The following is a 16,769-nucleotide window of genomic DNA, read 5'->3' as shown; positions in this document are numbered from 1 at the left end:
CGCGTCTCAGCGTGGCTCCTCGCCTGCCTGCGGAGCCTTGCTCCACCCCTCGTCAGCTAATAAAGCCTCTGCCGCGCTGGTCCCTCCTTTGCCACTGACTCATGGGCTGACCTAGCCCAATCCCCTAGCTGCGCCCTGCACCTCCATTTTCTGACCTACAAAGCAGGGCTCATCCCCACCGCTCTCCCGCTCCTTACGTAAGGGCACAGAGCGCCAAAGCAAACCCTGCGGCACTTTGCAACCCGTGAGTGATGCCTGAGGGGCAACAGCGGGTGCTCGACAGCAGTGTATGGGCTTGGCCACCCATGCCACGGGCGTGTGGACCCTGGCTGAGAGTCTCATGGGTGCTGTACAGCCCTTGAGGGTGCTGGTAGGCAGCCATGAGCTGGCCACTGGTTGCACCCGCAGGCAACATCTCCCCAGGGGTTTTGCTCGCATTTTGGGGTCTGGGAAGGGGAGGTGAGCAGCATGTGCTGTTCTTGGCATGGCATCCTGCCCGCTCTGGCGCGGAGGAATGCCTTCACCCCACTGCCGTGGTGCTTTGGCACACTTCCAGCACCCCGAAACCCGACCGGTCAGGTTTGGAAAGCAGGCCAGGGACGGCCGGGGAGGTGGAGGCTTTCTGGACTGTGCTGGGCTATGCTGGGCTTGTCTCTGCTGCCAGCCAGGGAGCAGCCTTGGCCACATCCTGCCCATTCTCCCCTGGGAGAAGCATGAAACCATCCCTTTTTTTGTTTGCTTTCAAAGATGACTGGGAAGGCTGCTCCGTGTGAAGCAGGACCGTGCCCTGAAGTTGCCCTCGGTGGAGGACGAGCGTCCTTGGGTCCAGGTGACAGCACCTGCCAGCATCCCCGTGGGAAGGCTGCTGGGCAGAGGGGTCCATGGGGCACCCAGCAGGTGTGAGGATCCCCAGGGACTGGGACTCCGGAGCTTTGGGCCCCACGGTGCTGGGCTGGCATGGGCAGGGAGGGAAGCAGGAGCTGGCTCAGCTGTGGCCCACCACTGCCTGATGTAAGAGGTTATACAAGCCTGTGCGGGCAGGGTGCCGGCAGCAGCATCGGCATGTCTGTGACCGGAGCTCTGCTCCCATTCTGCAATAACACCTGCAGGAATGGGGACAGCCTGGCCCCATGCTGGGCATCCCTCATGAAAGCCCTGGGTGGCAGTGGCACCCCGGGGCCGTACCCATGAGGGATGGGTACCCAGGCTTCCTGGAGTAGCACAGTGGGGCCGGGCAGCACCCATAGAGGGGTAAAAGCCAACCTGAAGAGGGGTGAAGATGCTCTGGTGGTGTCCGCGTGCCCAAGAGCCGTGTCTGGGGGTGGTTGGTGTGGAGGGCAGCAGGGTCCCTGGCCGGTGGCTCAGGGGCCGTGGCAAGACCAGGGCATGGGGATCGCTTGCCTGGAGTGAGTGGGTGGGATAGGGCACAGAAAAGCGGGGGGATCCTGGGTAGCACTGGGACATGGTGCTGAGCTGGGTCAGCTCTGTTCGCAGGAGCAGGGAGAGGCTCCCTGACCCCCCAGGAGGCATTTTGGAGGTGCCAAGAGGGGTCCCTGGGTGCCAGCGGAGCAGCACACCTCCCTGCCCGCCGGCACCGGGTGATAGATCAACCCCCGGTATTCGAGGCAGCCGGCCGAAGGCGTTACTCACCCGGCCCGGGGCTGTGCTCGGCTCCACCGGGCAGGAATGCCACGTGCTCAAACCGCCTTTCCCCGGGGAGGACCAGCCCTGCGGCCGGGGACAGTGTCCCCGAGCTGGGGCTGGTTCGAGCCTGCGTGAGGTGGAGGGGCTGGATGCTGCAGGTGCCTCCTGGGTGGCTTTCTGTGCCGGGGCGGGATGAGCAGGTCCCCGACCCTCCCCGGGCATCTCACGGACACCAGGGGCTGGAGGAGGTGACACGGGATGGGTGCCTTCCCCTCTGAAGGGGACTGTAAGGTCCCTTTCTCACCACCCCAGGGACAGACGATGCCAAGAGCTGTCCCAGCCCTGACAGCAGGATAAAGCCGTGTCGGGACTGAAGACTAAAAAAAGCACCTTTTTACGCTGTTTCTTCCCCCAGATTATTGGGGATGTAAAGAAGGAGGGGGAGCTGGCAGCACTTGCCATCTTTCCTCAGATGTGCTCCCCATCCTGGCTCCACACCAGCCCTGCCACCAGCAGAGCCTTCCCAAGGGGCTGAGGGCAATGTGCCTGGCGCGTCAGCTGGGCAGGGGATGGGCACAAGAACCCACTCACGATATTGCTATGGACTTGTGTTCTGGAAAGGTCATTTTCTTGGCCAAAGGACTTTTCACTATGGGAAAGGGAGACCTGCTGTTTGGGGAAAACAGAAGTCATAAAGGTGTTTTTTGCCATGGCTAACAGTGGATTTGCTCCCAGTCTGGAGCAGATGGAGTGAAATCCTGGGTGACAAGTGGTCCGTGGGCTGGCGAAAGCCATTGGTCCAGGTACAGACTGAGCCCCACGTGCTCCAAGGGGACTTTCCACCAGCTCCAGGCAGACTAGTTTCACCCCTTTTCCAAACAAAACACAAGTCTTAGTCACCCCTCTCCCAGAAAATCGCCCAGTTTTCCAGGGGCATCACCTATGCCACATGACGGAAGGTGACGTCCTTGGGAAGCGGGCTCGCACTGGGCAGAGGGGCTATTCCCAGAACCGCCTCCAGCCTTGCTCGGTAAATCCTGCTATCAGCTCCCTGCCTGGCTCCAGCTGGCTGCGGCCCAGCCGGGGACGTGGCTGTGGGATGGCTCCTGCGTTTGCTGGTGGATCTGGCCGCCCGTGGTCTCCCCTGGGCTGGTGGATGCTGGGACAGTGCTGGCAGCACCTCATGAGCCCTCTGTGCACTTCAGGGGAACCTTCTGGGCTGTGCCAAGTGCCCGGTGACGCTTGTCTCACTGCCGCAAGTGCTGCGGGAGGTCGGTCTTATCTCACCTTGCACCGAGATTGGCTCATTGTTGATTGTTCTTTTCCCATTCAGGAAGAAAGGAGAAAAAAACCTCCCTACATTTTCTGCAGAACTTCTATCTGAGTCTCCAGTGAACCTCTGTCCAGCTGCCCTGGATGTAGCTCTCCTGGGGCAGCAAGGATCTTCCGAAGGGGCAGTCCTGAACCCTGGCTCTCCAATGGACCAAAAGAGCCCTTGAGGGATGAAGGGATGGTTTTAGGGCTGAGCTTTTGTTCTCTTTGCACCCAGGCTCATCCCTGCGGCCCCTCTCCCCCTGTGCCCTCTAGCCCAGTGACTCCCAAAATTGGAGGACTGGCAACCCTGCAAACTCGGTGAGGATGGTGAGAACAGCTCTGAGGCCCCTGGGTCCCCTGGGCTGGCAGCAGCAGCCCGCTCTACCTGCCACGACAGCTCCTACCACCCACAGTTTAGCCCTAACCTGGTTTCTATTCTAAGCCCTATTTTTTTTTCATGGGCCTCCTCCCTCTTTCAATTTGCCCCACTTTGCCCTCCCGCCAGTGAGCTCCGGGTGCCGCTGACCCCGATCCCAGCAGGGCCTCGCTGAAGTTGGTAATAAAATGCACCGGTGAGGTTGCTTGGATCAGGGTGGCTCCTGCTTCCTTGGGCTGGGATTAAGGAGCAGCACCTTGGATTTGCCTGCAACGGCTCTAGGTGGGAGGGGGAAAGCTGGAGGAACGGGACTGGAGAGACTTTGCTTTTGTGGCAAAACCAGTTGCAGGATTAGCAGCTTTCCTGGCGTTCATGTCTTCCTAGGAGGCTGCAAAATACCAGGTTTTGGGGTGCTGGGGATGGGGGACATCTTCTTTGCCTGGTGCTGCTGGCAGGGGGATGCAGCTGCGTGCCAGCCAGAGGCAACCCGCAACCTCCTCCGGGCTCCTCCAGATTTTCCCTTGGTGGACTGGGATCCAGAGCACCACTGCTCCAAAGGTATCATTAGAAGAGTCCCTGTTTTTCCAAGCTAACTGGTTCTATGGGTCCAGCCGTGCTGATGAAATAGCTGCCAGGTGGTGTGTGAGTTATCCCTCTGGCTGGCAGGGTGCACCTGGGCACTCGCCTTGAAGAAGAAACAAAAACTGCCCTCAGTGCGGTGGCACCCATGGGAGGCAGGTTCGGCAGGGCTCCGGTGGGCTGCCCGTGCCCACCAGGAAGGATGGGCTCTTCCCTGGGGCAGGTGGGCTCGGGGCAGTTCAGCCCCAGAAAGTCAGTGCCCATTGCCCAGGGCTGGGGGCTGCCCCATGTGTAACGGGCAGGGTGGACACGCAGGTTGTTGGCTGGACGCGTCCCCAAGCCTGGCAGGGAGATGGAGCCCGTCTGATGTGCCAGGTGTGTCTGATGAAGTGTCTGATGAAGTGTCTGATGAAGCCAGGACAGCAGACCCTCTCCCAAGCCCCTTGGCTCAACCATCACCTCCCTGCAACAGCCGAAAGCGGGGAAGTAGGTTACGGCTGTGTGAGACCTGGGGAGATGGGGGTGCGTTCTTGGAGTCCAGCTGGATTTGAACAGCCCTTTGGCTCCCGACCAAATTTCCATCCCAAAGGAGTGACACAGTGCATTGGCTTTCCACCCTGGCCGGGCGGCTCACTCCCTTCCAGGCACTGCCTCCCAGGCACGGCAGGTTACATCACGGCCCTGGCTGCCCTCGCCTCCCCTCTGGCCGGAGCGGCGAGGGAGGGGGCACCTGCCCGGGGACAGCAGCACCCAATTGCTGTCTGCACCCGCAGTGGCACCAACCTGCCGTGCTGGGGCAGGTTAGGACAGAGCATGGTCCTGTGCCTGGTGGAGGGCAGCGCCCATCCCGGGTACAGGGGCAACATCGTACAACCCCTCCTCTTGCCGATTAAAGCTGTGCATGGGCTTCTTAATGAGAAGGGAGCTTTCTGTCTTGCAGGAATTCCTGGTTTCCATGCATTCAACATCTGATCCCACAAAGAGCAGTGATGGAGTCAAGACGCAGGTACTGGTCTGCACTCGCCTTAGCTCTGGTTTCTTAAACTGGGCAAATGCAATGGCCCCGCCAGAGTGTGTCCAAATACTTCTGGGGGGAGAAGGCAAGAGGGTCTTGGCCCTGAGCCCTACCCTCCCTCCCAGCCCCTTTCCCTTCTGGCCCGCGAAGCCGGTGGTGGGAGCTGGCAGGGAGACCTGGCCCCGAAAAGCAGCTGTGGATAGCAGCACTGAGCTGCCCCAGAAAATGGTCCTTGCTCGGCCGCAGATCAGCCCAAGGCAGCAAATGCGAGGTAGTGCCATCCCCAGCACAACCTCGCTGGGGTCCTCGTCCTCCATCCCTACGCTGCCACGAGCCAAGGAGGCTGGAAACATCCCTCTTTCCTAGAGAGGGCAGAGGAGGGAGCCTGGAGTTACCCTGCCTGTGCAGAGCGGTAAAAGTTTCGTGTGGGCGGCTGCCCACAGGGACACGTGTGTGGCCGGCCAGCCCTGGTGGCTCTGGCTTGGGGACTGGGAGGACACCTGGGAGTGGGGGGGTTGGGGGTTGGGCAGTGCCGTGGTTACAAGGAAAATTGTATTTAATTTTTGAGAACTGGAGGTGCAGCGTTGTACCCAGGAGCATCTTTCCAATTGCTGGTTGATAACCAGCACTGGAGCGATGGCCGGTTCCCTCCTCAGGACCCATTGCCACCGGGCTGGGACCCCCCAGCCCTCCAGGGTTGCAAAAGAGCTACCGGGCCAGTGCGCAAGTGGGCTCAGCCATCCCTTTGTGGCACCGCCAGCGGCAGGCTTGGCATTTTGGAAGCGGAGCGGGACGGAGCCTGTGGCATCTCCACCGTGTGCCCATGTTGGGTAACACCTGGCCAGGTGGTGACGCCAGGGACCGAGGGGTGGGGGCAAGCAGTTTCGGTTGGGGCAAGAGCAGATGCACCCAAACCAGTGATTACCTTCGCCCTGAGCTGCTAAGTAGAGGAAGTCTGTGATTAGTTGACACCTCCAGCCAGGCTTTGGAAATTAAGCCGAGCTGGAGCAGGGGGCGGATGACAACTGCTTTATTCACTGCTGATATATAAAACTGAAAACGCAGTCCAGGTACGGTATCAGGATATTCGGGCAGTGGTGGCCAAAAGGGCCAGTGGTGGATATGCAGTGAGTCCCTGTGGGGATTTGGGGTTATCGTGGGCAGGGATGGGTTTTGGTGCTGTGGCTTTGAGCCCTGGGAAGGGATGTCTAAGGGCTTGGGGCCGGGTTTTGTGCTGGGTTTGGTTTTCATGTGCAATTGGCTTTGAATAAACCTCCTGCACCATCTGCTGCTATGGGTCTCACCCGGCGCTGCAGGCTGGGGAAGGCAGGGACTTACACCCGGAGCTCGTCCCTAGGCTTTGGGGTTCTTATGTTTGCAGATGGCTACTGAAAAGAGGAGGAGGAAGGTGGTTGTGTTCCCTTTGTGGTGTAACTGATACCAGGCACGTATCCAACCCCACACAAGAAAGAGCCTCCCGCTCTGCACGGGCAGTCCTGTGGGTCCATCCCCGCTCTGCAAGTGGGGGATGCGCATGGTCCATCCCTGCAGCATAGCAGCACACTGGCCTGGCCAGGACCTGGAGGACCATCGTCCTGACCCTGGAGCCAGGAGGGCTCAAGTTCCGCTGCGCTGTGTGGCCCCTAAAGCTTGCAGCACGGAGGAGCTAAGCTGATGTCTCCATACCCGGCTGCTGCCGGCAGGTAAATCCCAGCTCTTCTCACCCCAGGATGAACATCATTGAGGTTTAGCAGAGCAATTCCCCACGTGCAACCCCCCAGCACCCATCTGGGGGTCAAACAGGGATGAGGAAGATATGGCAGCAATGAAAAGATGGTGTGAATGACACTGGGGGTGTGGGCTTTGCACCCCCTTTCTAGCTGGGCAATGCCCTTTGTGGGACTCTGCCGTTCAGCCGCTTTCCTCCTGAGGTGCTGGGGCAGCGCAAGGTGGCATCGGACCAACACGGAGCCTGGATGAGACCATCAGCCTCTGTCCGCAGTGCCTCCCTGGCAGCCTGTGCACAACCTGCGACAGGGCAGCGTGGCCTTGCCTGTCCCGTCTTGCTGCCATCCGGTCTGCCACGCTGGCTGGTGCAAACAGATCGGCCAGATTAGCCAGCGCTGGAATCCAGTTTTTTCCCGGAGCTGCCGAGCACGAGCAGGAAGTTTTCCGTCGCCCAAAGTGGCCGTATGTGCCCTGCAAAGAGCGAGGCACCCAGGGGGAGTATTTATTTAAGGTTAAAAGCATGGCCTCACCACGTCCCAGCAGGGCTGGGAGCACGTGGGCTACTGAATGGCCCTGGCCAGATCTGGCATCTCGCCGCCCCTGCCAGCCCCATCTCAGCCTGGCACTGCCGTGACGGGGACGCCGGGGAGAGGCTGCGGCTGTGCCTGGGGTCTTGGTCCCTGGGCCAAGGGGACTTTGCACCCCTCGGGCTGGGGCTCGGTGGCTGTGCCACCCCTGGCACCCACCGAGAGCTCCTCACCCTGGTGCAGGGATCCGGCCAGGTCTCACCTTTTGGGAGCCCACCAGCCCCGGGCTGAGCATCCTACACTTTTGGCAAAATGACAGCGAGAGCAACCATTGCATGGAACTGCGACTCCCTCTGGTGCCTGCCCCAAGGCTCCCGAGCTCGTCCTTCGCTCTTTCCTCACCCCACAGCCCCAGGATTGGGGTGCCCTGGCCAGCCGTGGGGCAGCCCCGGGGTGGGTGGGCGGGTGGGGGCCGGTGCCGAGCTCCTGGCTTGGCAGCGGCCACGGGAGCCGCTTGGCCGCAGAGCCCGGGATGTGCCAAGCACCCTTGTGCCAGGGCCTGAATTTGGGGGGACGGAGCTGCTTTCGGGGGTGATGGAGACAAGGCTTTGCCTGAAGATGGAGCTCCTCGCTCAGCCATCGGGCGCAGGGAGAGGGTTGGGGTGAGCTGTTAAACCTCACAAATTTCTCCTTCTTGCGGACCCCGTGGCTCTGCCAGACCCCAAAAGGAAAAGAGGACGGTGCTTAAGCTCTCCCTGCTGGGGACGGGATGGTGGTAATTAATCCCTCATTAAGTTAATTACCCAAATGTGCTTCACCTGAAGAGAGAGGAACCCCACCCAAACCCAAAAAAGCAAAATCTCTGGCAATGCTAGGGGAAGGGGAGATGGTGGTTTTGGGGTGTCTGGCTGTGGTGGGTAGGGGAGCTGATGGTGCCCCATTGCCAGCCCCTGCAGCCTGCTACTTCCTCCCCTGGAGGAGGAGGAGGGAGTGCAGGGCACGTGGCTGTAGGGATGGAGGGGCTGCTAAGGGGGCTCTGCCCCCCACCACAGCCCTGGGGTGCAAATACTGCAACTTTTGCAAACACCTCCTGGATTTGGGGCTGGAAACTGCCCCTTTGGGGGCAGCAGCCGGCTCTGCCCCACGGGCTGGGGAAACACAGGGGGGATCAGTGGGGAGCGCTTGTGGCCCGCTGGGTCCTGCTAGCCTGGCATGTGTGCCCTTGTGCCATGCTAAAATGGCCAATTTTCCCCTTGTTTGGGAGCAGTGACATGGGAGGACCTCACTGGGGTCAGATTTGGCCTTTCCAGGTGCCAGCTGAGGCTGGGCTCGGTCCTGGGGGCAGAGGGGCTGGTGGCTGGACAAGGGTAGCGGCAGATGCCTGATCCCTGGGGCTCCCCCAGGGCTGGCAGCTGCCTGCGGAGGCAGGGGGGTCTGCTTGTGGGACCCCCATGCAGCCCAGGGTGAGGGACGGCCCCAGGGTTGGAAGCCACTGGCAAGAGCTCGCTCCTCCAGGGATTATGCTGATCCCTCCAGCTTCCCTGCTGCACCAAAGGATTTCTGAGTCTTTAATGTGTTTTTCCTGCTAAATTGGAGGTGTTTGTGCCTGTGGTACAAGGGCCAAGTCAGCATTTTCTTTCATCCCTAAAATCTTAGTGGGGTCAGTAGGATTGCATGGCTTGGCCTGTGCATGGTGGAAAATCAGATGTAAATCGGAGTTTAAAAGTTTCTTTTGAAAATGGAGCTCTGCAAGGCAGCAGGGAAGCAGATTTAGGGCTACAGCCCTGAATTTTCTGGCCCTCCTTACAGCTTTGCAAGCTCTTCTTATGGTTGCTGCTCCTCCATGGGCATCACGAATCCCATCTTTGCTGCAGCTCAAATTGAGAGGCTCTTATGGGTTTGACACTTCCCCAGAAGCCAAAACTCAGCCTCTCCTGGCTGGTTTTCAACCCACTATTTCTTCTCTTCTCCCAGCAGTGGCACAGGTCCAGCAGTGGTCTCTGGTCCCAGCAGCGGCATGGGACCAAGTGATGCCATGCGCCTGCCTCTTGCCCATGCACACCGGCACACTCACTGCCGGCTGCGGTGGGATCCTGATGGGTCATGTTGGTCTTGGATGTGGGGCTGATCCCCTCTTCCTCCTCCTCCTCCTCAGCTGCCACCACATAACCAGTTCTGCCCTGTTCTGCACTTGTGCAATAGCAGGTCCACCACCGCTCACCTTTGGTCCTGCCAAATGGCAGCCTGGCACCCTCAGAGCAGGGCTTTGTCACCGTGCTGCCACCATCCCTCGCAATGACATCTTAGGTTTGATGAAAGTAGAGAAGGCACTAGGCAGGAGCTGACCCTGCAGCCCCACCTGATGCACTCTTCAGATCTGACACCCACCTCCCCCTGGCCTGGCAGCACCCATGGGTGCTCTCCCCAGCTGCGGGCTTCCCTTGCTAACAAGCAGGTGATGAAAGCTGTGCTGTGGATCAGAATGAATCACTGACCTGGCCGGCTGCAGCCAGCCCTGCAGCTTGCTGGGCTTCGGACGCTGCTTTAATTGGTTAGTGTCCCTGGCTCTGGAAGTGGTCTTTTGTAATACATGCTCTTACAGTAGAAATGAAACCTCAGCAGGTCTCTAACACACCCTCGGATCTGCCCCTTTTGCAGTAGGTGTGATTTTTTTAATTTTTACTGATTTTTTTTCCAGGGTACGATGACAATTCCCTGGGGCTTGGTGCAACGTGGGTGCGAGGTTTGCTTCCCTGCGGGTTGCTACAGCGATGTGCTGTTACTGGAGGTGCTGAGCCTGTCCCAGTTTGGGGCTGGGGTACCCCAGCAATGCGTATAGCAAACCTGCCTTGCTTATGGATTTGCTAGACGTCGGAGTTCATCAAGGTTTTGGTGGATCAGTTGAGCTGATTCAGTTTTTGGTTAGGAGAAATAACAAAACAAGAAGAAATCCAGTGCCCCAGCGAGAAGCTAAAAACACTTTAGCCTTCCTCCATAAAGAAACGGGGCTCAGGAGGTGCCAGTCTGTGCACAGGCATCCCCAAAGCTTTCGGGGTGCCTGTGCTGTGTCTGGGTGATTAGTCAGGAGGCAGCGATGGAAAAGGGAGGAAATTCTTACGAAATTCCTGAAAACAGCCCAGTAGAGAAGAGGGACCCTGTGGGGGTGAGGGCCGGGTGCCACAGCTGCTGGGCACAGATCCAGGGTGACCAGGTCCCCTGCGGGTGCCCCTGGGCTCGGTGTCCCGTCCCCCCAGCACAGAGGAAGGTGCCAAGAGGCTCCGCAGCAGCACGTTGGGCAGGCGGGTGCAGGCAGGCGCAGGCAGCGGCGCAGGCAGGCGCAGGCAGCCGCGCAGCCGTGCACTGCCCCCTCCTTCCTGCAGCCCGCTCCTTGCTGTGAAAAAGGCCATTTTTCTCCCCCAAACAACTCCCTGGCGGGACAGGCAGCATTTGCTCCCGCTCCCTGGCAGAAGCGAAACCCTATTCTCGTCCTCGGTGCTCCGCTTGGGTTTCTCAGGGCTATTTCTGGCACTTGGCTCCTTTGCCTCCAGCGTTTCCACTGCCTCCATCTTTTTTCCACTCCTTCCCTCCTCCGCCTGCCCTTGCCTCCCTGTGCCCTCGGCTGAGCGTCCTCCCCACGGCCCCGCCGCGACGGCTGCTCCCCGAAATGGGCCGCCAAGGCGGATTATTGCCGCCGCTAATCTGCATTCGCCCTCCTCCCCATCCTCCCCTGCTCCTCCCTTCTCCAAACTGCTGCTGCATGGCACCGGTGTGAGGTGCCGCACAGGCTGCCCAGCCGCCCCAACACGGCCAGCGTCGGGAGAGCCGGCGTGCCCGGGCTGCGTGAGTAGCGGCTGCGGTGGCCGGGTGGTGGGCGGGGTGTCCCCGGGCTGGGAGGCTGGGTGGCTCTGCTGCCATCTCCACTGGCTGCGTCCTCCTCGGGTTGTTTATTTTTTTCCATCCCTGCCCTTCCCGTGTCCTTCGGCAGCAGCGGGAGCTGGGAAGCCCATCTGCAGCGGGTCGGGGTGCTGTGGGTGCTCCCCTACCCTGCGTGGCCTCTGCTCAGCAGGGAGATGCCGCTGGAGGACGGGGACCCGGCGAGGTGGAGGGGACAGCAGGTCAACGGTGAGGTCAGCTGTACCCCTTGGCTCGGGGGGACGGGGGAACCCCCTCCCCGAGGCACGCCAGCTCCCGATGGCAGCGGGACAGAAGCGATGGCAGAGGGCTGGGAGCCAGGGCCAGTGCTGGGAGACGGGGATGTGACCCCCGGGGGGGCCCCGCAGCAAGCGGGGCAGGAGCTGGGCCGGCATGAGGAAGCCCTGATGGCTGAGCTCTCAGAGCTGGTGCAGAAGGTGGTGAAGAGCAGCAGCTGGTGGGAACGGCACGGCATGGACATCAGCATCCTCGCCTGCAGCTTCCTCCTGCTCCCGGCAGGTAACCCGGCTCAGCACCCCCAAACCGCGGCTGGGGGTCCCAGGGGGGTCTCACCTCCTCCTCGCAGCTTTTGCATCAGTGGTGCAACTTCATTTGCACTGGAAGCCTATTAGTAGCCTATTAAGCCTGTAACAAAACCACCATAACCCCTTCACCCCATGCCGTGGGGCACCCTGACCCTGCTGGAAACCCGCAGCGGGTGATGGTAGCACCCGAGACACAGGCTGGGGTGAGGGGACGGTGCCTGGGCAGATGAGCACAGGGCAGAACAGGGAGTGACATGCCCTATCCATGCCCCACCGTGGGACAGAGAAACCCTGGAGGTTTTGGTGATGATGGCCATGGCAGGTGCAGGGGGATATGGGGGAGCACGGGGCTCCGGCAGCATGGTTGGAAAGCTGAAGCTGGTGCCTTCTCTTGCCTTTGAACTCCTGGGTATGCTGAAATCCTGGCAGGGTCGTATTTGTTACCAGTGGGATCCCAGCTGGAGCTGCGGGATGGGACCTGGCACCAGCAGCGCCCGGTGCCGTCATGGCTGGAAGTGGCCAAACCTTCAGCACAATGGCGAGCGTGGCCGGTCTGGCTGTGCAGGGCGGTGTGGAGGGAAGCTTTCAGGCTCGGGCAGTTTAAATACTCGTTACTATGTCTGAAAAACAGGTTTAGGGCAGCGGCTGGCATGTTTGGGTGTAGCAACACCTCCATCCTGGCGAGGAGGCGAGGAGGGCTGCAGCATGTGTGTGTGGGCGAGCTCCTACCCGGCTGGTTTCTCTGCAGGGTTCCTGTGCCTGCGGTCAGCCCAGGCCATCCCTTTCCTGGCGGGTGTCCTCACCCTCGGCGTGGTGCATCACACCCTGACCGTGAAGGGCAGCCACTTGGCCAGCCACAACGCCTTGACTGAGTCCAAGTCCTGGGGCAAAGTGTGGGCCATCTTCTTCATCGAGGTGAGTGGGGTCACAGGGTTCGGGTAGCAGGCTCCCCAAAAACCCCATCAGCACCTTGCCAGCACCCCAAGCCATTCAGGAACAGCCACCAGAGACCAAGATGTATCTGAAACCTTCCTGACCCACGTGCGGAAGAGTTAAATGAAAAGTGATGCTGCACCAGGGAGCACCAGGAACATCCCTGCTTGTGCGGCTTTGCTTGGAGGCAGTGGGGCAGGGGGTGAGCCCTGGCTGGGGACAGCCCCTGTGACCTGCTGGGCTGTGGGGTTTGTGTCGGTCCCCTTGTCCATGGGGCTGCAGAGCAGGATAACGTGTTGTAGGGACTGGTGGGAATGCTTTTCAGCGCTTAACTCTAAGAAGTCCATTTCCAGACTGGTGTGGGGGCTGTGGGGTGCAGAGCATCTCCCCTGGGTGCCTCTCCCGTGAGCCCAAGCCAGGCGGTGCCTGACCCTGGTGCTGCAGCTGTTGGCATCGCTGCCCCTTTCTCTTCCCTCCCAGCTCTGCTCAGCTTTCACGGCTGAGCAGGCCACCTACAACCACGTGAAGATCCACCATGGGTACACCAACGTCATCGGCCTGGGGGACTCCAGCACCTGGAAGCTTCCTTTCCTGAACCGCTACATCTACATGTTCATCGCACCTCTCGCGGTGCCCATCATAACCCCTCTGGTTGCTCTTGGTACGTGTCCCAGCCGCCTTAGGACAGGGTGTTGGGTACAGTGAGCTCATTACTGTCCAGGTCTCACCCCACCAAAGGGTCCTGCTTTGGAGGCATCACATTAACTACGCCAGCCCACAGGGACACAGGGCTGCAGTGAAGGCAGGCAATGCTGCACCTGCTCCAAGGCAGGCGTCTGCTGCATCTCTCCTTTCTGCTGGTGCTCAGAAACGCCGCACATTTTCCTATGTTGGGTCAAGAGTTGAAAGCTCTGGCAAAAGCCATCATGAGCCCAAAGCGCCCCACATTTGCTCTCCTGTAATTCAGACCCTTGGCCCTAACAGGGTTCAGCGTTGCACGTAGGTCTCTGGCTGGTCAGAGCATCGCACGGGATGCGTCTGCTGACTATATATGGGGTGGAGGCATGGGGGTCTCTGGAGGCTGGGATGCAATGAGCTCGGCCAGACAAAGCGGTGGCTCAGGGAAAATAATGGTGCCAGGAAATGACTGGGGAGAAGAGCCCAGAAAATAGTAAGAGGCTGAGGAAGCCCAGGCTGTCAGGCTGAACACACAGCTCTGGGCAATGCCAAAAGTGCAGACAATGACTTGGCAAGTTGTAAGAAATGAAGATGCAGCCAAATCCCCATGTGATGATGCACGCCTGGAGTCTCTGCTGGGGCTGCAGTCTGCAGGGCACTGCCCTGGGGGGGTCCTAGCCCCAGCCCCAAAAACCAGCAGGTCAGAAGGGCTGGGGGGTTTGGGCCAGCCTGGAGGATGGGGAAAGGGAGATGAAGAATGAGATGGAATGGGATGGGCTGTAGCCTTCAGCATGCCGGGCAGCCTGGCCGCTGGAGCAGCAGTGGTGGGGAAGCATCAACACGTTGCCCATGTGCTGCCTCTCCTTCCTTGTACAGATTTGTTGAGGAATGTGGAGTGGAAGGCAGCTCTCCGGACCCTCTGCTGCATGTTTCTCGGTCTTTACTGCCACTACTGGCTGCTGCTCCATGTCTCGGGCTTCCAGTCGCCGTGGTCTGCCCTGCTCTGCATGCTGCTTACCCGCTCCCTCCTGGCCCATCCCTACATCCACGTCAACATATTCCAGGTAGACATAGCCCTGATGCTGCTGGCTGGAGCTTGTGTCAGCCTAAGGCAAGCAGCCTCGGTTGTCACCTCCCTCGTGCCGATGTCATCATGGGGAGGTCAGGCTGGTGGTGCTGGGGTGGACAGTGGTGGCCCTGGGAGAATGTCAGGGCAGATAGGTGCGAAGGGCTGGAGGGTGATGTCCTCTGCGGTGGCTTGCAGGACTGGAGGGTTGGTGCATTTGCACGTGTATGTGCAGTTGGTATTGCAGATCCTGGGATGGAGAGAGGCTTATGACACACAGTGTGGGTGGGTTGGGGGACAGAGCCTGGGTGCTCCTCGGTGGCTCCGTAGACAGACGAGCACAGGATGGAGTGACTTTAGGGACAAACCCAGTGCTGGGGTTGGCAGCCAAACCCCAAAATGTGGCTCAGCTTGGCCGGCGCCTTCGTGCCCTTGCATGGCCAGAGCCGTGGCTTGCTCTGCCAAGGAAGGGCTGGGGGGGTGGCAGTGCCACGGGGTCCCCACCTCCCTGTCCCGCAGCACATTGGCCTCCCCATGTTCGCGGCCGATCGGAAGCCCAAGCGGATCCACCTCATGAGCCTGGGCGTCCTCAACCTGCCCCGCAATGCCCTGCTCGACTGGTCCTTCGGCCACTCGCTCATCAGCTGCCACGTGGAGCATCACCTCTTCCCTGGCCTCTCCGACAGCATGTGCCTGAAGGTGAGACGGCCCTGTGGGGCAGACGAGCGTGTTGGGAGGTGACACGGGGACGAGACCATCCATCTCCCCACCACGCTGCTGCAAGCCCCCTCCTCTCCCTGCCACTAGACCGCTCTGCACTGTTCCCTCCATGCTAGAGACCTCTCGCTGCTTTGCAAGAGCCCCTAACCCACCTCCCTCTATCCCCACTCCTGCTTCTCCTGGGTTTCCGCTCCTTGCTCCTTTCCCTGGTCCCAATTCCAGCCTGCAGCAGCCTCCCAGCCATCCGAGATCCTCCCAACTCTTCCCTTGGGAAAACATCTCCAGTGCTGAGCAGTCTGGCATTCTTTCAGCCAGCATCCAGGCAAATCTCCCTGTAACTTTGGTCCTGCCTTTACTTGTTGCTCTGAGGTGTGGGGTGTGTTCAAAATGTGGGCTCCGAGTGCTGCCTTAGCTCGAGGGGATTCCCAAGGCAGGTCTCTGCGCCACGCTTCAGCATGGGATCTCCACTCATTTAATGCTGTGCACTTATTTTCAGTCTCAAGTCAGGGGAAAAATTAAGTAATAGTAATAGAGGGAGTGGGAGCACCAGTGGGTTTTGGGTTGTGCCCTTTGCTCGAGCTCACAGGGCTGGTAGGACCTGCCTCCCACAACAGTGTGTTGCAGGGAAGGGGTAATTAAGTTGCTGGCAGCCTCCCAGCCCCACCACTGAGCCGGCTGTGTGGGCACGTGGGGATAACTATGGGTGTAAGTGATGAGCATGCGTGGCTGGCCCTCATTAAAAGCCTCATTAGGGCACCTCTCCCAGTCTGGAGCCCTGCAAAGGCGTTTTGCCAGGATGAACTCCCCATGTTGCTGCAATTGGAAACCACCTTCCTCTTAATTTTCACGGCAAAGATGTTATAGCTGGTGCTGCCTTCTCCAGCCCTGTTTTGGGCACATGAGATGGGCTTTCCAGGCACCTTGCAGGGAGCTTGGTAATGCCTCAGGCTGGGAACCTTGTACAAACGCTGGGACATCCCACACAGAGGTGACTCTGCCTTTACCTTTGCAGATCAAACCCATCGTCTCCCAGTACCTGAAGCAGAAGAAGTTGCCATACAATGAGGACACCTATATCTCCAGGCTCCGGCTCTTCCTCCGGAGATACGAGGAGCTGATGGTCCACGCTCCCCCCATAACGGAGCTGGTGGGCATCCAGTGAGGATGGGGCCCCAGGACCTGGGGGGCTGCCTCCCTCAGGAACTTTCAGCAGGGATGGTTTTAGCAGGATCAGGGCTACACAGACATGCGCCTCCATAAAGTTGTCACTTAGGAAACATCTCTCCCCACTGTCTTCCTTCTGGCTAGAGAATGATGCACGGAGCCACTGCAGGAGGAGAGCCAGGCGGTGCAATGCCGGGGACAGAAAAAGGGGGGTCCCCCCAGTTATTCCCAGTCAGGGATTAGTTTTATCCACTCTGCTTTCACACTTGGGGAGAGGAAACCTCCCGTCTGCTGGCTGGGGCCTCCCTGCAGCAGGACCACGGGGGATGTGGCTGGGGACGCAGCACCGTGTCCAGGGCATCTGGAGCTGGTTCCCAGCTGAGAACTGCCGGATTCTGTAGGAAGGGGCTGCAAATGTGTGGTCGGGGGCTCAGGGAGGGGGTAGATCGTGGGGAGGGGGTTGTGTCACTGCTGCATGCGCTTTGCCTGACTTTGGGGTAAATCAGTCCCTTCTAGGAACAATGATTTGGCAAATTCAGCCTTAACATGTTGAAGTGGATCTTCTTTA

At 59.7% G+C, this 16,769-nt stretch overlaps 1 protein-coding gene across 2 annotated transcripts; it reads left to right on the top strand.

Annotated features, from left to right (window-relative positions):
- Nucleotides 1-10,539: 10,539 nt before the first annotated feature.
- FADS6 (fatty acid desaturase 6) lies at nt 10,540-16,618 on the top strand. 2 transcript variants are annotated; one of them, XM_072881040.1, is made up of 7 exons: nt 10,540-11,023; nt 11,247-11,614; nt 12,389-12,555; nt 13,054-13,234; nt 14,128-14,315; nt 14,837-15,016; nt 16,050-16,618. In XM_072881040.1, the coding sequence occupies exons 2-7, from the start codon at nt 11,254-11,256 to the stop codon at nt 16,197-16,199; spliced, it is 1,227 nt and encodes a 408-aa protein (XP_072737141.1). In that variant the 5' UTR covers nt 10,540-11,023; nt 11,247-11,253; the 3' UTR covers nt 16,200-16,618. The 2 variants fall into 2 exon arrangements, with proteins under 2 accessions (XP_072737141.1, XP_072737142.1); XM_072881041.1 differs by having other exon boundaries at nt 11,172-11,614.
- Nucleotides 16,619-16,769: the final 151 nt, after the last annotated feature.

The sequence above is a fragment of the Ciconia boyciana genome, chromosome 16, assembly GCF_034638445.1.
Source record: "Ciconia boyciana chromosome 16, ASM3463844v1, whole genome shotgun sequence".
NCBI lineage: Eukaryota > Metazoa > Chordata > Aves > Ciconiiformes > Ciconiidae > Ciconia > Ciconia boyciana.
This window is presented reverse-complemented; position numbering and strand designations above follow the sequence as displayed.